Source organism: Polyodon spathula, chromosome 9 (genome assembly GCF_017654505.1).
Source record: "Polyodon spathula isolate WHYD16114869_AA chromosome 9, ASM1765450v1, whole genome shotgun sequence".
NCBI lineage: Eukaryota > Metazoa > Chordata > Actinopteri > Acipenseriformes > Polyodontidae > Polyodon > Polyodon spathula.
In genome coordinates, this window is record NC_054542.1 from 18,168,996 (window position 1) to 18,191,260 (window position 22,265).

Here is a 22,265-nt window from a genome sequence, read left to right on the forward strand (position 1 = left end):
GTACAATTAAGACACTAAGAAACCAAACAAACCTTGCTGTTAAGTTATGGTTTTAGTAATTGCAAACTGACAAAATTTGGGCAGGTGTTTCAGCATAAAATGTTCAATATGTACTTACTGAGCATGCATTAATTACAAATACATGAGTAGCACCAACGGCATCTCTGCACAGTGCTACAACTAGAATTCCCACATATAGTTTATTAAAGGAAAGTGTTAAACAAAAAAAAGTAATTTCTGTTATTTTGAAATACCAGTGCTTCAAATTATTAGTAGTGCTTAACAGTAACAACATTTTAATTTAAAGTTGGTGTTGAAATTAAACGTGGATAAGGGCATCTGCTAAGGAATATATAATAATGTACCCTGCAACAACATAAACCTACTAACTTCCTTACTTTTTCAATGCATATCAATTAATTACAAAGAATAAAAACAAACTAGAACTAACTATCACCTAACCTATATTTAAGTAAATCAGTTTTGTAGTCTCCACAAACTGCCCAGCATCTTTGGCACACCGCTGAGAACGTTAGCTGTTGTAAATAGTTAGTGCTGGGACAAATAGCCGAATATTCGAACAAATATTTTTTGACATGTATTTGGATACAAAAAAAACAGATGTTCGTATTCACTACAAAATGACAAAAATACCTTGCAGTTATTTACCACCTCACCAGAATTTTCACGAGTTTAAAAAAATGGCAAATCAAAAAGAGCTTTGTGTGATGTGAGATATCTATCTATATATATATATATATATATATATATATATATATATATATATATATATATATATATATACACACACACACACACACAAAAAACACAGGATCAACACAGCAGCTCTTGAGCCTCTACTGAAAAGTTTTAGACAGCAAAAAGTAAACAAACCAGATTGTGCATGCACACTCATAGTGATCTCTATGGAAAGCCATCTGAAACAAAAATGCCTTGTGCTGCTTTACAGCGAGTCAGAATCTCATGGGGCAGAAGGCAGGCAAGCAAGATTATATATACAATCAATTTTACCATCCATCTATCTATATCTATATCTATATCTATATATATATATCTATATATATATATATATATATATCTATATATATATATATATATATATATATTATATAGATATATATATATATATATATATATATATATATATATATATATATATATATATATATATATATACTCATATCGAAGTTAACATATATTTGGTAGCGCTTTGCTACCCAAAACTCTTAATTTGCTACTATTTTTTTTATCCAGTAGCATTTCTTTATGTCTTACACTGCAGTATATAACTGTCCCTGAGTGAACACGTACATATATTTACCAGCATTAGTTTTTTTTTTTTTAAACACGTACATTATTAGTACATTTCACTAAGGGGGAAACCATTGGTAAGAGCTTCCTGATAAATGACCGAGGTTCGTACCGCCCCATGTAGATATGCACGAGGTTCACACTGCAAATCATATTGGACAGTGGAGTACAAATACCTACAGAACCAGAACAACGTGGATACAATTTAAAAGGTATCAAGTTTATTTTATAGACCAAAAGTAAAATTAAATAACTGATAAAAACATTACAATTTTATAAGATAACAGGCAATGACCTAACAGGATATTAAGTTTATTCAGTGTCTATAAAATGCTAACTTAATCTGTCATGGAGATTATTTTGTTATGTTAACCCTGGTTTCACACACGCTAAAAATGAACACATAATAGGTAGAGAATTATTACTTTACTAAAAAAAAGGGGGTGGGGGGGGCGTATCTATGCACTACAGAGATAACACGAACATAAACAAAGAAGATAGCTGCTTCTGCATCCAGCGCTCAAAGAATATCACAGATATTTGCAGAGCTTTTTGAGATATTACAGTAATAATATAATGAGTTGGATCGCATTATTGAGGGGTCTGGCGATAAAACGAGTGATCAGGAGAGGATTCATCAGTATGCATGTCTATAAAGAGGTATGTGAAAAATACCGCGAACAAGGGGTGGGGCTTGGCTGGACATACAGTATGGAGTTTCTTTTTGCGATTTAATGCCTTTTAAACCTGTTGTACCCTGAAAAAATATATTTTAAACAGCGTGTGTAAAATAAACAGTTCGTGTGAAAATAAATTGGACCTGACACACCTGACAAGCGCTGAATAAATGGACTGCAAAGGGTTAACAAAATGTTATATATACCAAGCAGCAAAAGAAACTTCTCACTATTAACATAGTGAATAAAAGCATTATAGTAAATCACAGAAAATAAAGCAATATACTTTGTTATGTGGAACATAACAAATGACAAGCAAGACGGTGAGTTTTTTCACCTTCGTTTTACAGCGCCATTTCACATTTGTTTTATTTGAAGTGTTTAAAGTTTAAACTTCAGTTTTTGTTTGCTTGTTCAGCTACAAAAAGTGACAAGTAAACCTACTTTATTAAAACGTGTCGATGGCCATTGTTTACTGTGAAGAAACAGCAACAGCAAGGAATGAAAAAAATAAAAAAATGCATTCAACTTTATGTAATATTTCTTTCGGGAATGAACAAAACAATGTTTAACTTGAACGGCTATTTCGCATCCTTTGTTTTGTAGTTAATTCACTGGGGTAAAGTAAGTCCTACATAACTTATTCTCTTATTCTCCTGGGATATTTTTCTATTTTAACATGTTATATATTGTAAGGTCTTGCTGTAAAATAACGTAAAAAACGGTCACAAAAATCAAGTACGTGTGAAAACATTTTACAATTTACCACAATAAACGGAAAACTGTTACCCATGATATAAAGAAAGCAAGAAAAAGTTTTGCCTAAGAGATGCTGTATTAGGATGTGATATCCGATGTCAGATAGCAGAGACTGGAGGCTGTGGTCAACATGTCTCACAAGCACGCAGGATTTATTCACAAATATTTACTGAATGCAAAACTAAAACAACAAACAAAACAAAGTTGGCCTACAGGTGGCCAAGCGCTTCCTCCTCTCAAAGGTGGGTCCTGCTCCAGGTACCTTCTGCGCTACACACATTCAAATAAACTTTGGTGGGTAGAATCCCCTAAACAAATCCCTATCTTTACAGCTGTGGTTATCCCAGTCTACATACATATAACTTAATTGCTTGCCCTGAAACTGGCTTTCCAGCTCTCTTTAAAAGCATGTTTTTGATGCTCAATCAATCAATTAACACCTGGCCACATTACACACTTGTCTTAAAGAGGGGATTCCAACTCTCAGCCCTGCCATATGTAGCACAAACTCAGATTCAAACAAACTATCAACAATCCATACCAAAATTCACCATTTACATGTGCAGAGCTTCTGCCCTCTCACAGATGCATATCATGCTTAAGAGCACCATCTATTGGTCTTAATATACAACACTTAAGGCATTTCGTGCATGGACAAAAATTTGAATATTCTGCTAGAAATGTATAAAAAATGACCACAATCATATTCAATCACATATAAGAATTTATAAAGGAGTATATCAAAAAGATATCATGCAAATAAAGCAATGCATAAATGATGTGTGAAATAAATAACATTATACTGTAGAGACAGTTTCCCTCCTTTAACAGGTCATTTGATGGGGTACCAGGTTTATTACTTTTTTTTATTTTTATTTTTTTTAAGTACTAGAAGTAACAAAGACATTGAAAACGACATCTAGTTGAAATGTTTGTCCTTTCAGTTTCTTTTATTATTTCCAAATTCAACAATGAGTGTTTAATGTTTATAATTACACGTTTTTATATATGTTTCCATCAGATTTATTTTGAAATCCTTAACATACACATGTTCAAGCCACAAAATAACATTCCCTTCACCATTTCCTGTGTATTTTTTTTTTTATTATTAATCAAATATTAATAGATTTTAATGTACATAGCACAACAATATAATATTTCAATTTTGCAGGCACAAATGTGTTTTGGAAACATCATTTATTTATTTTTTTAACGATATTTTCTCTTAATGGCCTGATGCCCAGCACTGAGAAGTTCTTACACTACTGTATACATTCTTTTTGAAGCAGCTAAGGCTAAATGATCTTTGCATGTTGTCTTATTTTTTGACCATTAAAATAAACAATTAAATAACAGCATGTTGATATAACATTATTCTAAAGACATTTTATTATTGATTATATAATGTATTATTGATGAGTGTTTGTATTAAAGTGTACATTTCACAGTAATGCTTGTATGGGCCACACAATTGTGTATGTATTCATTATTCCAGTTTACATGTCTGCAAATAAACACAAACTGGAACAGCAACACTGTTCTGTAACTGTTGAGAGTGTTGCAGCTTTAATTCAAAGACATGATTAGCAAAAATATGTAACCTTGTGCTGCTTTTACCACATCCTGCATCAAGCTATTTTACACGCAAGACTGTTCTTCCTTGACTGACTTCCTCCCCTATTTCACAGTATTTGATACTGCTCTTGTTTGAAATTGCTAAGCGAAATAACAATAGTTTAGAAACAGCTTAGTGGATTTTTTTATTTCTTGCAATCTGGTATCTCAAAGTGATTCATCAGTGATTTGAGACATTTTATGTTGAATTTAGCCTTGTTGACTGTTTTATTTTTTTTTTGTTCTAAGAAAATGTCACCCACATACTGGTGAAGCAGAAATTTGATAAATATGAAACAAAACATGATGAATGACTGAGTTTAAAGAAACGCTTGAAATACTAACAGTAAATGTACACGTGTGTTCCCTTATTAAACTTTGAACCTTAATTATTTTGACAGGCACTGCGTGCATTTAAATCTATTGCTTTTATTTTTTACTGTAGCAATGGTCATTTTCATGTTAGCAGTTTTTAACTGTTGTCCATGATAGACGAAGGACACAGACAAAAAATTAAATATGTCTATTTCCTCTTGTTAGCTGTTCTTGCTAATCTTATTCAAGGTCAACAAGTGATCATTTGTGTCACATAATTGTATAATGTTATTACTTATGTATTTACTTATTGATTGATTGTTTAAGATACACTAACAGTACAGTACACTACAGGGGTATGTGCTTTTTAGTATAATCCAATAGCATTCAATTACTGAATGTTGTGGATTTTTTATTTTGAGCTGTACATTGTCTTATAATAGTAGGGAGAAGACCCCCAGACACAGATTAGTGTAGACTACATGTAAATTATACAAGTTTGAAGACAAATGAAAACAGTAAGTCAAACACTTTAATAAAATTGCTTGCCATTCATCACTATTCCATCAAATCAGACTTTTTTCATGTAAATGTGTTAATATTAAACTGCAAATACACTCTTGTACATCCTGCAATGATACTGTGCATTACAAACATAGGCGACATTAATAAGAATATTATCCTGTTACCCACACGTCACTTCACTTTGTGACGTACCTGAGCAGAAGCTAACAATAAATAAGATTCAATTAAACTTGTGGTATGTAAAAACATTCCGACATACTGTCTAAGAAAAACTTGCTGTTTTGTACCTTCTAGGGTTTTCTCTTCCAAAAGTATTTACTTGCATGCCACTGCTGATATTTAATGATTTTTTCCATTTTCTTCTGCCATCTGGTGGTAGGAATAACAAAGTGCTGCTGAATTAAAGTTTTTTCAGAAACTTTACAATTGTCAGATGGCTTGCTGCAATACACAGCTCAAGGGTAGGAACAACCGGTTTCGACTGTATGCAACGATTAGCAAAGCTTCTTATCTCCCAGCCCATTAACACAATAAAGAATGTGCACACGATCTAGAGCTTAGCCAGATTGTGTTTCATGATTTCTTCTCTATTCTTTGTGTTGCGCTATAATTTTATAATATTGGCAGCAAAAACAAAGTGTTTTTTTAAAGACAGGAATCACTTTTTTTGGATAGGGATGCTGTGTGTGAAATGTGTTGAAACATGTCTGTTTCTTTTCTTGCAGGGAACTGCACCTTCAATTGCAATTACCACCTACATTGAAAAAGCACTGTATTCACAAGAAAACAATTAAAAGTAATTTACTTACTGGAGCTTTTTTGTCAATGGGCTTGATAACAAACTTCTTGTCATTAAATGAAATGTTTCTAATTTCACTCCAAGGGAAGCCAATCTTCGGTGTCAACCTGGCGAGAGAAGAAAAAACTGTTAACATTGAAAATATTCAAAATTCATTATTCTAAATTCAATCAAAAATAAGGAGAATAAAACCACTGAGCAGGAATCACATAGAATTACAAGCAGAGATTCAAATAAACACAGTGGGGCCCAGGGGTAAAATTGGAATTTCTATAGCTCAGAAACTAGGCCACTCAGGCTAATTCACTAGTCTCTCATAACTTCCACAGTTGGAGACCCAAATTGAAATCCCAGTTGTAGATCACATGAGTTTTGGGGTGTCAGTCCTTGGTGTGCACACAGAACTGTGAAGGGTGCCTGCCAACACATTGCCTGACTTCTGGGTCATCAAAACAAACTAGAATGGGATGCTGTTTTGAACACTGTATTGATTGTAAAGTGGAAGTATGCTTATGAATACCATATAACAACTCTTATTCTTTTTACTAGGAAAAAAAATAAACTTACAAGCTTTATTCTAGCAAAAGAGAATACCAAAACTGCCAGTAGAGGGCAATGTTACAACTGGAAGCAAACAATTATTTAAATAATTAAAACACAACAAACACATGGTGCCAAGAGCAATAACTCTTAAACATACTGCAGGGTTCCAAGAGCAATAACTCTGAACAAACAAACATATTGCAGGGTTCCAAGAGCAATACAGTGGCTCTCAAAAGTATTCACCCCCCTTGGACTTTTCCACATTTTATTGTGTTACAACATGGAATCAAAATAGATTTACTTAGGAGTTTTTAGCAATGATCAACACAAAAAAAAGTCCATAATGTCAAAGTGAAAAATGAAATCTACAAATTGTTCTAAATGAATTACAAATATAAAACAGAAAATAATTGATTGCATAAGTATTCACCGCCTTTTCTATGACACACCTAAGCTCTGGTGCAAACAATTGTCTTTAGAAGTCACATAGTTGAATGGAGTCCACCTGTGTGCAATTAAGGTGTTTCACATGATTTCAGGTTAAATACACCTGTCTCTGGGAGGTCCCACAGTTGGTTAGTACATTTCCTAATAAAAACTACATCAGAAGATGAAGGAACATTCAAAGCATATCCAGAATATGGTTCTTCAAAAGCTCCAATCAAGGGTAGGATATAAGAAAATTTCCAACGCATTGAATATCCCTAGGAGCACAGTAAAGTCCATTATTAAGAAACGGAGAGAACATGGCACAACTGTGACTAGGTCTAGAACAGGCCGTCCTCAAAAACAGAGTACCCGGGCAAGAAGGGCACCACTCAGGGAGGCCACCAAGAGGCCTATGGCAACTCTAAACGAGTTACAGTCTTCCATGGCGGAGCTGGGAGACACTGTGTAAAAGGGAACAATAGCCTGGGTGCTTCACAAAAATGGATGCAGCAAACTACAGAGAAATCCTGGAGGAAAACCTGCTGAAGTCTGCAAGAGACCTGGGACTTGGGAGAAGATTCCTCTTCCAGCAGGACAATGACCCCAAAACATACAGCCAAAGCCACACTGGAGTGGCTTAAACAAAAAAGTCAATGTCCTGGAGTGGCCCAGTCAAATCCAATCCAATTGAGAATATGTGGAAAGAGTTGAAAATTGCTGTTCACCAAAGGTTCCCATCCAACTTGACGGCGCTTGAGCAATTTTTCAAAGAATGGGCAAAAACTGCAGTGTCCAGATGTGCAAAGCTGGTAGAGACTTATCCAAATAGACTTATGGCTGTAATTGCTGCCAAAGATGCCTGTACCAAATATTGACTCAAGGGGGTGACTACTTCTGCAATCAATTATTTTCTGCTTTGTATTTGTAATTAATTTAGAACAATTTGTAGATTTTATTTTTCACTTTGACATTATGGAATTTTTCTGTCTTGATAAGTGGCAAAAATTCCTAATTAAATCCATTTTGATTCTATGTATACACAATACAATGTGGAAAAGTCCAAGAGGGGTGAATACTTTTGAGAGCCACTGTAACTCTGAACAAACATAACTCTTAAACATATTGCAGGGTTCCAAGAGCAATAACACTGAACAGACAAACATACTGCAGGTTTCCAAGAGCAGCAACTAAATTTAGTGGTGATGAAAAAGTGAGATGTATTGAATTGGTTTTAAACAATCCAATCTGTGCTTAAACTCACTTGTCCTCATGTTCGTAAATGTTAAGCCCCAGCGCGTCAACACCCAGCCACAGTTCTGTTCCCTTTTTGTTCTTAATTTCAAAGTAGTTCACACCGTACATCTCCAGATCCTGTGCAATCTTCAGGTACTCCATCACTGAATCTTCTCTGTGTCATAAAAAAAAAAAAAAAAAAGTCAGATGGACTCTCAACAAGCAATGACATTCAGCTTTACTGAAAGTCAGTAGTAATTAAAGTTCTGACTATCTTCAATGAGCACATCTTTATATGTGAGGCAATATTCACAAAGTACTCACCAGTCTACTTGTTACTTGAATTGCACAATATTGACAAAAGATGGATACCAACCCACAAAACACAATTTGGTATCATAATACTCATTAAAAAATGATTTAATATTTGTAATGCCCATAAGCAGTTACCTTAGAATTCCTCTGTGTTCCTCATGCCAGGTCTGAATTCTTTCTTCCCACTGTTCTTTGGTTAGTTTATGTTGTTCCAAAACCCTACAAAACAAAAACAACCAGACGTTATCTCTGTACATAACAAAAAACAAACAAATCAGCCAAACTATTAAACTCATCACACTACCCGAATGAAGCCACATATTCCTAACATTTTCCAAAAGCCACTTCAAATGCAGAGAAGCACAAATACCTGACTGTATCGTCGCCCCGCCCCTCCCTTAATTTTAGGTACATCCATGTGCACACTAACAGCAGTAACGAAAGTGTAGTGTAATTAAACTAAGTTGCTCAAACAGGGCACTCCCATTTAAAAAATACATAATGTACTAAACAGTACAAACACATTGTATGAATAAAATGCTGAATGAATTTAGGGACGCATATATTTGAGTTTGGTTTAAATGGTTAGTGACTATCTAATTGTTTAAAACCTCTATGCACAAAGCTGTAACTCATGAGTTGTTAAAGAATGTTTAAAGTCTGGTTGTATGTCTAAAATAAAAGTTTGATATGTATGAAACTGTTCTTTACTGGTGTTAATGAAACCATCAATAGCACAGAACAGTTTCAGGAATATCAAACTTTTTATTTTTAAAAACAGACTTTGAAAAAGCATTCTTTAAATAACTTGTTAAAGTTTATAAATACAGCCCTTTAAAAATACATGTTTAAACAATCACCGACAAAAACAACCATTTCATGATGTGAGCTTTAAAAATGATCAAAGAACATAATGAAAGGTTAATTCAATCTTAGAGTAAATGATTTTGCTCAAATTGCGAAACGGAAAAATACCAAACAAGCAAAAGAACTAAACAGAAAAGAAGAGACAACTTCAAATGCACAGCTCCAAAACAGATTTTGAAGTTGTTGCTCAATCTGTGATTAGCAATTGCTGGGGCATCAAGTGAAACGTAAACTTTAATAAAACATGTCTTACTGAATTAACATAAAATCAGTAAATTATATTTATGAGATGCACATCATTAATTCATTATTTATGTATTTATTATTTATGCAGGAAGTTAACCCATTGAGACTGTGGCCTCATTTGCAGGAGTTCGTGGTAAACCATTTAAGAGCATAGTGACCTCAAATATTAAACAAGTTTGAAATAATGTTCTCGCCTTGTTATTTAAAACACGCAGTTTGAGGAAAAAACTAACAAGTAAAAATGTATTTTTTTTTTATTAACATTATAAATAAGCAATAAGGAATGACAGGGTGTATGACTAACGTCACCACACCCCAGGTGCGTTGCAAGCCACAAAGCAAAGCCAAGTCAGTTTTTATTAAATATTTTATACTTCTTGTACTTATTGGTTTATTCGTTGCATTTTAAATTAAACTATTACTGACCATTTCCATCATGACATAGCACAAATGAGTCAGCCTTTAAATCACGCAGACACTTCTTCACAACTTCTTTTAAACATCCTCTGTTTTTCTTGATTAGCGGTTTATGGCTGGACAACGTGGAGAACCACTGGGGCCCCACGTTAAACAAAAAAAAAAAAAAAAAAAAAAAAAAAATTGGAGAGAAAGGTACTGCAGCAATTGTCAAGATGCTTTTTAGAAATACTCTGCATCACACTGCTGTGCAGGCAGGGCAGGAGATGACAGATGTACAGACATACAGCAAACCAGAACATCGATTTAACCACAAAATGCTATTTTAAGAGCCACCCAAATCTTTTTTTTTTTTTAAATGCCAAAAATGTTAAGATATATATATATATTTTAAATTATGCATTTTCAGAATGAGATAGGGAAACGTTGTAGCTCTGGCAGAGTTCAGGGAGAAGGGGCAGAGCGATGAGAATGGGGAGTTTTGAATTGATTTGAATACTTTTGCTTTTTTCACTACTTGAATTGGTCACATATCTGATTCAGACTCATTCAAAATCTCACCTACACTTCAGTTTCCCAAAAGGTCAACATTTACATAAATCTGGTTAGTAATTTTTATTGTGATAAAATGGATGACATTTTTGTTTTGATCAAAATTCTAATGGCGTACGGACATCTACCAGTGATTTGCCCCTTTTTGAAAAGAAGTGCCGACCCAAGGTGATATGCTGTAATATCAACACCCCCATGTGACCTGTTTTGACCAATCCGAATAGAGTATTTAAAATACCCATGTTCTAAGACTACTGTATACACAGTATTTAAACTGCAGTCAAATGTCAATCCAAGTTTGTCTAATCACTATTTTTTAAGCGAAAGTATGCTTATAAAATGTTTAATATACTCAAATCATAGGAAGGGTTAAGCTACCACTTCAGAAAAAGGCATTGCCGACACCGATCCACACCAGACAGTGCCACACCTCTCATATAAAGATGGAGGCTGCTTTTTAACAACAAGAATACCTTCTTAAATGTTTTTATTTTAGATGACAACTTTGGTAAATGAACGTTTTCAAAAGAAACCATATTGAGAGCTCCATTGGGCTGCCGAGCCTCATTTTAAAACACTGTTTTTATTAAAGCAGTTCAAACAAATTAGATATAAATAAACCGTAATGAGAACACATTAAAAAAAACAAAACAAACAAAAAAACTATTTAGATTTAGAAATGCAAATCACTATTTTGTATTTGTTTTTGCAAGGCTTGATGCTGTGGCATTCAGAATTGCACTGAATGCCTTTACGCACACAGAAGACAAAACTTGCTACGCTTGCATAGCCCCAGAATCAGCTGCTGCTGTACGACAAGAAAGTTTGTTTTCTTTGGGTACTTCGTCCAAAGTTAGTAAAGAACTAATCCGACCATTTAAATTCATTCAGACTGTAAAAGGCGCTCGAGATCCTCCAGCAGACTCAAGAAACTTTCTTTTTCGTTCTTTGCTTGTTTGGTGTTTTGCATTTCACAATTGGATTATATCTCTTTACTCAAAAGACAGAAGAAGCTGTCTCTTCTATTCTGCTTCCTTCTTTGCTTTTTTGGATTTGATATTTGATAATTCATTTCGGTCTTTGATAATTTTTAAATGCTGAAATTGCGAAATGGTTATTTCTGTTAGTGACTGACCGAATCCTGACTCTGTGTAAAATACACTGTATGCCAGGTGGCCATAAAGTCTTTTGGCAACTTTGCAGTTACATAAGAAGGTGAAAATTGAGGATCATGATTATCAGCACATGGGAGACAAGATGTGCCGATAAAAAGAAATTTCCAAATTTTGTCACCAGGGGACAGATTTTTACAGTACGTGTTTAATGTGTCCTCCCTACTACAGAACTACAGCATCCAAACAAGGAATAAGTGTTGAAAACAGACGATTCTGAAAATTACAAGTAGCTTCCCATCAGATGGTGGCCTAATCAGTGTAGGGAGTAGAGTATAGCTATACAGTCAAGAGTGGAAAATAAAATGTATGGTATGCTGAAATATGGATGAGTCAAGAGTTCATGCACTTTGGAACAGAACACAGGGTTAAACCTTCATGCACTTTGGAACAGAACACAGGGTTAAACCTTCATGCACTTTGGAACAGAACACAGGGTTAAACCTTCATGCACTTTGGAACACTGCCAATCCATTAACCTAATGGAAACCTGTTAAGCTAAGCTAACAGGGATAGAAGATATCAATGAGAGATGCATCACAATGACAGCATAGCAACAGCTGTATTAGATCCAATAAGAAATACAGATTGGGCTGGGTTAGACACCCAATTAATTTAGAACACACACTTGGGTACAGAGGGAACCTACAGGAACTGCTAAATGTATCCTGAAATCATGTGAATCACTGCAATTTAACACAGGTGGAGGCCACTTAACTTGGTGTGTGATTTTGAAGCTGATTGGTTACACCTGAGCTAATTTAGGATTGCTATTACAAGGGGGTGGTAGACACTTATCCAATCAAGCTATTTCAGTTTTTATTTTTAATTAACTTTCTACAAATTTCTAGAATATTTTTTTCGCTTGGAAGTTGTGGGGTAGGATGTGATTATGATTTCCATTACATGAGAGTAGATGTTAAACTTAATGCTGATTTGAACTCGGCTCTCGTCAAGATAAGCACGAACTAAGACATAGCTTTACAGTAAACTAATGTGATCCATCTGCATCTCCATCCATTTGCGTTGCTTTCCATCTGATGATGTAGATATCCTTCTGTCTGATGTTGATTGTAATGCTGGCTCCAGGGATCAGCTTATTTTGCCTCCCCATTTTATAAACATAAAATTGAAGCAATCGTGTCTCTTTAAAAAAAGCAAACAAACAAAAAAAAAAAAAGCAAATATACAGTGTTTATGATCATCTTCTGTGGCCCAGGGCACCTGCAGGGCCGTGGTACAACGTCTGATAAGGGAGGTGAGCTCCTATGACAGGGAGCGGATTACCGTGGGAGTCAAGACATCTGATTCCGCGTCATCAGATAGGAAGATTAGTTCTTGGGGGTTCATGCCCTGTGAGGGACATGGCATCCTCCTGCTCTAGCTGTGGAACTGGCAATGGTACTTGAACGTTGGGGATTAAGACAAGGGGGCAGCAGCTCTGTCAAAAGGGCATGCTGCTGGTTCATAACTTCAAAAAGCTTCTCTGTTTGCTCTACAACCGGTCAGTATCAGAATGCCTGCTACAATGGCTCCTTTTCTTCACTGGAGGGAGGAGAGGGGACGCTCACTCAGTGGACTACACTGCAGGAGACAAAAGGGGCAATTCATGCTGCGCCGGCGTCAGAGATGCAGATCGGTCCCTGGAACAGCGGGCCAGCCAGCTTTCCAGTGTTCTCTTAGAAAAATGAGCACAAGACATGCAAGAACTGCTGTCTTTAACTGCTCCCTCTGCATGCTTCCTTCCCAGGCACCTGTTGCACTTATCATCTGCTGGAAAGTTACTCTTTCAGCCATCACAACGGTGAAACCCAGGCAGAGTTTGAAAAAACATTTCAGCCGTGCAATGTATGTGCACAAGAACAGTGAATAAGCTGACTGGTGCGGAATGCTGCTTTGTACAATGTACATAAAAAGCTGAGTCTTGGTGTCAAACCGGAATGAACCAGGTCACTGGTACCGATTCTGGTATGAGCCAGATGACTGGTATTGATACCAATAAAGGTGACTGGTACCCACTTCTGTGGAGACAAGGTGACTGGCACCGGCTGTGGTACCGACCAGGTCACTGGTAAAGGCACTGGTACCGACCAGGTCACTGGTACAGGCTCTGGTACCGACCAGGTCACTGGTAAAGGCACTGGTACCGACCAGGTCACTGGTAAAGGCACTGGTACCGACCAGGTCACTGGTAAAGGCACTGGTACCGACCAGGTCACTGGTAAAGGCACTGGTACCGACCAGGTCACTGGTAAAGGTACTGGTACCGACCAGGTCACTGGTACAGGCTCTGGTACCAACCAGGTCACTGGTACAGGCACTGGTACCGACCAGGTCACTGGTACAGGCTCTAATACAGGTTCTGGTACCGGCAGAGTGAGTCACTAATACCAGTGGTGTTCAGGTAAAAACCTGAAAAGGCCAGTGGCACACTGCAAGCACGCACTGTAAAACAGACAAGGGCTGCAGTTGTCTGCCTACTAGAAAAACCCAGTAGCCTTTGTTGTCACTGCAGAGACGCAAACACAGCACATGCTCTGTATATTTTCCAGTCGAAAAGGCTCCTGCCAGTTCAACAGCAGAGTGTAGCTAAAAAGCCATTAACACTGGGGGTCTCTAGCACAAAAAGCTGACTCTAGTACAGAGAGACAGCCTGCCTGGTTACAGACATTATTTCCCATGTGCCAGGTTAAGATGAAGATCAAACCAGACCTTACGTACCAATCAAAACACGGGACACTCCACCACAGGCCAGTAGAGACCACAGGCCCGACTGGGCCGGTTACATCTAACTAGTATTTTTTTGTGTGTGTGTGTCCACACACACAAAGACACACACACGCAAAAGTATTCAGACCATCTCACAGTTTTCACATTTTGTTGCTTCAAACCTTGCAGTCATGACACTTTGAAGTAGGAATTAATATGTGTTATATACACAACCTACTCTATACATTCAAAGCAAAAACAAAAATAAATAAGTAAAATAGATAATTAATATGAAATAAAAATGGAAGAGTCATGATTGCATAAGTACTCAAACCCTTTGCTCTGGCAAACCTAAATTAATTCAGGTGCACAAAATGATCTTAACAAGCCACACAATTAGTTGAATGGCCTCTGTCTGTGTGCAATATTAGTGGTTCTCATAATTTCAGACTAAAAACACCTGTCTCTGAGGTTCCTTGGTAAGGTAGTGCATTTCAAGGAAAGACTCAACCATGAAGCCAAGGAGCTTTTCAAAGCAAGTCAGGGATAAAGTCAATAAAAAGCACAGATCAGGAGAAGGGTACAGAAAAATATTGAAAATCCCTGTTGGCACAGTCTACTCAATCATCAAGAAATGGAAGGAGCATTATACCACCCAGACACTGCCTAAATCAGGCCGTCCCTCCAAACTGAGCAGCCGGGCAAGGAAGAAACTGGTGAGGGATGCCACTGTGAGTCCAATGACAACTTTGAAAGAGCTATAGAGTTCAATGGCTGAGATGGGAGAAAATGTGCATCAGTCAACAATATCCAGAACACTTCAAAAAAGTAGCCTGTATGGCAGGGTGGCAAGAAGGAAGCCATTACTAAAAATAAGCCATCTCAAAGCCTGCAAGGAGTTTGCAACAAAACGCCTGAGTGATCCTGCAAAAAAGTGTTTGGAAATTCGAACTTTTTGGTCCAAATGCCAAAGCGTTATGTTTGGTGCAGACCCAAAACAGCACATCTCCCAGTCAACACCATCCCTACAGTCAAGCATGGTGGTGGCAGCAGCATGCTATGGGGATGCTTCTCCTTAGCAAGAACTGGAAAGCTTGTTAGGACGGAAGGAAAAATAGATGGAGCAAATTACAGGCAAATACTAGAGGAAAACCTATTTCAGTCTGCTAAAGACTAAAAACTGGGGCGAAAATTCACCTTTCCGCAGGACAATGATCCAAAGCACAAGGCCAAAGCTATCCTTGAGTGGCTTAAGAATAAGAAAGGAAGTACTGTGGCTGGAGCCCCACAAGAGGGAGCTGCTGGCCACAAAGAAGGGAGGGGAGGTCCGAAGACCACTAACCCCAGCAGCCGTTCTGCTGCCAGGACTGCCCAGGCTGAATGAGTCAGCCTGGAAGCTGTCAGCAGGTCTGCTGACAGCATTGCCCCTGGCAGTTTTTCCGCTGCCAGGGGTGCAACGGGACAAAGTAGCTTTTCCACTGTGGGAGTGGACCACGATGCTGTCAGACATGCCACTACCGGCAAGGGAGCTGACAGCATTTTCAGCCATGGGCCCAGTGAAGCCTCCATTCCCGGCCAAAGACTTTGACCTGGACTGCTGGGTTTTTAATGGGGGGGGGGGGGGGGGGGGGCTGTTGAGGCCAGGTGTTCTTTGCACAAGGGGGGGGGGGGGGGGGGGGGGTGGCAAAGTGGCCCCTGTTCCCCGCCCCTGTTTTATGTTGTATGTAGTGTGTTAATGTTGGTGTATAGTCATTGGTACACAGGATATAAATGGATCTGTGTAACACAAGTGATTTAAAATGTATACTTGTATTTAGCACTTCACTTTCAGGTAAAATGTAATAATATGTGAGCACGGTAAACTGCACTAAATTCACGTGCAGTTGTACCGAGACTCCAATTGAATGATTAATTAGCAATCGAGTCTCGGTACAGCTCCATAAAAGCAGCATGTTTTCACTCACTCGGGGTTGTGTGTTTGGTGAGAGGAGAATGGGTGTGGAGAGGAGAGAATAAAAAAACTAAAAAGCAAATATAACCGTTGTTTTGACTCCTCGTCTTTGTTTGTCTGTTAGTCGACTGTTTAAGTGTTAGTCTGTTTTGTTTGTCTATTTATTTTGGCGTCAAGTGCACTGTTCTGTTTTTGTTTAAATCTTTTATCTGTTTTGCAATAAACCGGTGCAAGCAAGCGCATCTAACATATCACTCGCAGTGCAGTGCGTTTTCTTCTGGTCTGACCACTGAAGCCAACCTGTCACATACCCTTAGAAGTCTTCAGTTTGAGCATTCAAGTTTTGAATAAAATATTAAGCTTAAAAAAATGTGTATGCATCATTTTGTAATTTCACAAACTGTGTATCTACAGTGCCTTGCAAAAGTATTCAGAGCCCTGACCAATTCTCTCATATTACCGAATTACAAATGGTACATTGAAATTTCGTTCTGTTTGATATTTTATTTTTAAACACTGAAACCCAGAATCAATTATTGTAATGTGACATTGGTTTTATGTTGGGAAATATTTTTAAGAAAAATAAAAAACTGTCTCATATTACTTCAATTTGGCGCAGCAGCGTTTATTTTAAATTGATCAAAATGACTGCAGCCCTTTTTTTTACGATTATACGAGGGTGGCCTTTATTAATAATACTATGCTTTACAAACGCTGCAATATTTTATTACATGATTTAAGGCATTTTAGAAGCGGCGCCGTGAGAGGCTCTGATCTGCAGCACTATACTCGTGTGTTTTTGGGGCTTGAATACAGTGCATTTACTGACGGTTAGAGAGAGCCTATTAGGCGGGAGTTGGGAGGTCAGGGAGTGTGTACTCGTTAAGGGGCGGGACTGGTGTAGCAGTCCAAGTCCAAGAGTGTGACATAAATGCTTTTCTTAACCAAAAATGACCTCAGAATATCAGTTTGATTTTGTAAAAACTACAATATAGCCTACTCGCTTATTTTTTTTTTTCTCACTGTAATGTGCTTGTTTGTAATTTCTCTGCAAGAGAAACCAAAACTAAATCTTCTCATAGACAGTAAGCAAATTGTTTTTACTTGTACAGGATTGAGTACAGGAATTACAATTGAACTAAAAATGAAACAAAACCACCTATAAGAACTTCAGAAGTACTGCTGTTCTGTACGTAGTTTATCTTTCTTTCAGAACTGTATTACCATGTGCTTACTATGTGTGTGTACATTAGTTTGTAATTTACGTGCTGGACTGAGGCTCCCGTCTCTTCGGTGGCATTACATGCATATAGTCAGTGTTACACATTTATTTGTTTACAGTGTGTGTTTTTTAGTACCTTAATATTTCTTTATCGATAGCTTCCTTTATTCGAGGGCAGCCTCTATTATAGAGCTGATATATGACTGCGGTGTCAATATGAGGGCGGCGCCAAATACGATATATATATATATATATATATATATATATATATACACACACACACACACACACACACAAAGTACTGTGCAAAAGTTTTAGGCAGGTGTGAAAAAATGCTGTAAAGTAAGAATGCTTTCAAAAATAGACATGTTAATAGATTATATTTATCAATTAACTAAATGCAAAGTGAGTGAACAGAAGAAAAATCTAAATCAAATCAATATTTGGTGTGACCACCCTTTGCCTTCAAAACAGCATCAATTCTTCTAGGTACACTTGCACAAAGTCAGGGATTTTGTAGGCATATAGTCAGGTGTATGATTAAACAATTATACCAAACAGGTGCTAATGATCATCAATTCAATATGTAGGTTGAAACACAATCATTAACTGAAACAGAAACAGCTGTGTAGGAGGAATAAAACTGGGTGAGGAACAGCCAAACTCAGCTAACAAGGTGAGGCTGCTGAAGACAGTTTACTGTCAAAAGTCATACACCATGGCAAGACTGAGCACAGCAACAAGACACAAGGTAGTTATACTGCATCAGCAAGGTCTCTCCCAGGCAGAAATTTCAAGGCAGACAGGGGTTTCCAGATGTGCTGTCCAAGCTCTTTTGAAGAAGCACAAAGAAACGGGCAACGTTGAGGACCGTAGACGCAGTGGTCGGCCAAGGAAACTTACTGCAGCAGATGAAAGACACATCATGCTTACTTCCCTTTGCAATCGGAAGATGTCCAGCAATGCCATCAGCTCAGAATTGGCAGAAAACAGTGGGACCCTGGTACACCCATCTACTGTCCGGAGAAGTCTGGTCAGAAGTGGCCTTCATGGAAGACTTGCTGCCAAAAAGCCATACCTCCGACGTGGAAACAAGGCCAAGCGACTCAACTATGCACGAAAACACAGGAACTGGGGTGCAGAAAAATGGCAGCAGGTGCTCTGGACTGATGAGTCAAAATTTGAAATATTTGGCTGTAGCAGAAGGCAGTTTGTTCGCCGAAGGGCTGGAGAGCGGTACACGAATGAGTGTCTGCAGGCAACAGTGAAGCATGGTGGAGGTTCCTTGCAAGTTTGGGGCTGCATTTCTGCAAATGGAGTTGGGGATTTGGTCAGAATTAATGGTCTCCTCAATGCTGAGAAGTACAGGCAGATACTTATCCATCATGCAATACCATCAGGGAGGCATCTGATTGGCCCCAAATTTATTCTGCAGCATGACAACGACCCCAAACATACAGCGAAAGTCATTAAGAACTATCTTCAGCGTAAAGAAGAACAAGGAGTCCTGGATGTGATGGTATGGCCCCCACAGAGCCCTGATCTCAACATCATCGAGTCTGTCTGGGATTACATGAAGAGAGAGAAGCAACTGAGGCTGCCTAAATCCACAGAAGAACTGTGGTTAGTTCTCCAAGATGTTTGGGCCAACCTACCTGCCAAGTTCCTTCAAAAACTGTGTGCAAGTGTACCTAGAAGAATTGATGCTGTTTTGAAGGCAAAGGGTGGTCACACCAAATATTGATTTGATGTAGATTTTTCTTCTGTTCACTCACTTTGCATTTTGTTAATTGATAAATATAAACTATTAACATGTCTATTTTTGAAAGCATTCTTACTTTACAGCATTTTTTCACACCTGCCTAAAACTTTTGCACAGTACTGTGTGTGTGTGTGTGTGTGTGTGTGTGTGTGTGTGTGTGTGTGTGTATGTATGTGTGTATGTATATATATATATATATATATATATATATATATATATATATATATAATATATATATATATATATATATATATATATATATATATATAGTCATATACACATGGCTTCCACTTCATGAATTCAGGAAAATGGGCTTAAGTCCTTTTACCTGACACAAAGGTTTTTACAAACTTTTTATTTAAAATGTTTGAAAATAAAATAAAAAAACATTAATGCCCTGGGGGGGGAGGGGCCAATTAATGTCATATAAACAAACATCAGTCTAAGCAAGGGGGAGAGCTGTACAGTATTATAAATCAGGTGTTTAGTCCAAAAACAATAATTCAAAAGGTTAGCACGGATTTCCTTTCGTGCCTATAAGAATTAGTATTATGATTAATAAAAAGAAGACTTCTGATTATAAATTCACCTTTGAGGCAGAACGAAGTAATGGCTGTCATTAAACGGCAATAAAAGAGTCTGAACGTCTATTTTGTCGTCGAAGATGAACAACACTTAGGTAGTAAAACAAGTAGGTTAGTATGGTTAGAGTGTCATTCCAATGGTCAAACGTTCTATCGTCCACACAAACAGACGTCGTTTGTTAGATGTTCTACAAGATTACCCATGGGTCTATGCCTTAGTTTAAATTTGACCCTAAGCTGCACAAGTCAAGTTTTTACCATTTAATAATATTTCCAAAGAATCACTGGTACCATCAGTGAGTCGTTCTGACAGTCTCCGATTTTGTACCTTGTTTTAATTTAGCTAAAAACAAGGCAACAAAATTGGCAACAATTTCAAAAAGAATATGTTTACTGTAGAATGTTGCTGTTACAAGAATTTCTTAACTTATTAGGGTCCTTACATTTAATAAACAAATAACAGGTTTAAGACTGACTTAAAAAAAGAAAAGGGGAGGCGTTTCCTTCTACATAAAAAACATTAAAAAATCTATAAATATATTGGGCCTGATCAAACTGCATCCGGGACAGTAAAAACACCAGCTCAGTGGCCCATGGGGCCAGTAGTTACAAATCTAAACATTATTTTTTCTAAAATCTAAAACAGTATTTTTTTATGTTTTTCTTTAAGGTGGACTACTGCCTTCACTGGGAAAGTTAGTGCTGTACCAATTTTCTGGAGTTTCACCTCCAAATGCATTAAAGAAAGTGGGTGGAATGTCACTCATTTTATGGCAGTAGTTTTATAACTAATAAATAAAATGCGTCTACATTATTTTTCCAGCAGTCGTGATGCTGTTTAATCAATCAGAGGCTGTTATTTTTCCAAGCCATTTTATAAATCTATATAGCTAACTCTAATTTAAATGAGGTCTCCGGTATATCCATGGTCAGATCCAGAACTCTTACCGCTGAGGAAGGAGCCTGTCGTTGGTTAGATAGCCTGGCTTGTGGACCTCTTTGTTGAAATCACCGTACTTGGCCTGCACAGCGTAAGAAGCCAGCAGGACGGCGGTCTCAGGCGGGCAGTAGTTTTCATCATTCAGGATGGCCTCCTTCACCTGCAGGAAGAACAGCCTCTGTGTGATCTCCTGGATCAGCTCCTCCGACACATCCTCAGGGAAGAATTTTGCCCGGAACTTGAACTGTAAGGGATTCTCTTTTCTGACGTCTTGCTGTGTTACCTGACAGAATACAACACATTAATAAAAAGACCTTGTGCAATGGAAATTCATCTGTGTAACATTCTCTCCGAGACAAACATCTCTATCTGTCTTTTGAATTACAGGCTTGCCTGTGTCGAGAGCCTTTCTTTGGACCTACACAGTTGCACATACTGCAGTGTTTCTGTACCGAGTAGGCTTCTCAGAGGACATACCAATCAGGAATAAGATGGTGAAGGATCTAAATTCAAATTGAAAGTCTGTTATTTAATGAGATATGAAGTGTTGAAATAATGCCAGTAGACAGTAAAACAAATGCGAGAAGAGAGAATCAAAGAATACATATGTGCAGTGATTTTGAAGGCAATGGGATGAATTCTCATAGCAAAATTATCAAAGCACAACATCTTGGTGATTGTAAGTAGTCATGTTCTTTCTTATTCTTTTTAGCAGTGCAATGGTATTTTCTTTAAGAACTTTTTTTTTTTTTTTTAATAAACAGTTGAGAAAATGTAGCCCATTGTGTTAGAGTATACCAGAGTTTTAGAGTTTACCAGAGTTGTTCAGGTAACACTAAAAATAGTCTCTACTGCATATCAAGATGGTTTTTTTTTTAAATAGGTGGTGTGGAAAGAGTGGGAGCGTTGCTTTTAGCAAAACAAGCATAGTGACCTTACAGGGATTATTAACTAACTTTGACTGAGGTGAAAACATAAACAGCTTATTTTATAAAAGTCAATACTGGTACATGTAGTTTGAAATTCAATTATAAAACTTTGGTTTTAGTAATTATTACCACAGTTAATGATTTTCACACATTTTCAAGCTATTGAAGAAATACTATCAGAGGCTGTCCGAAAATCATCTGGGGGCTAGTCAGACATTTCAGGAATTACACGATTTCTCCCCAGAGAGCACATTAGGTGAATTGCAAGAACTACCAGAACATCACTGCCAACAAAACACTTTCTGAACAGAGGGAAAAGTGGGCACATGTATTATTCTGGTAGTGTGGGACAACTGATTCTGCTATAGCTCTC

General features: G+C 37.4%; 1 protein-coding gene across 1 annotated transcript in view; it reads right to left on the reverse strand.

The window, feature by feature from the left end:
- The window catches only part of LOC121320460 (radixin), a 106,653-nt gene that overhangs the window by 19,455 nt on the left and 64,933 nt on the right, over positions 1-22,265 (reverse strand). Inside the window, exons 5-8 of the mRNA XM_041258795.1 lie at positions 20,972-21,246; positions 8,677-8,760; positions 8,255-8,401; positions 6,032-6,128 (exon numbers count right to left, since the gene is read on the reverse strand). Of these exons, the coding sequence (XP_041114729.1) occupies positions 6,032-6,128; positions 8,255-8,401; positions 8,677-8,760; positions 20,972-21,246 (603 nt within the window). The remainder of the gene's footprint in view (positions 1-6,031; positions 6,129-8,254; positions 8,402-8,676; positions 8,761-20,971; positions 21,247-22,265) is intronic.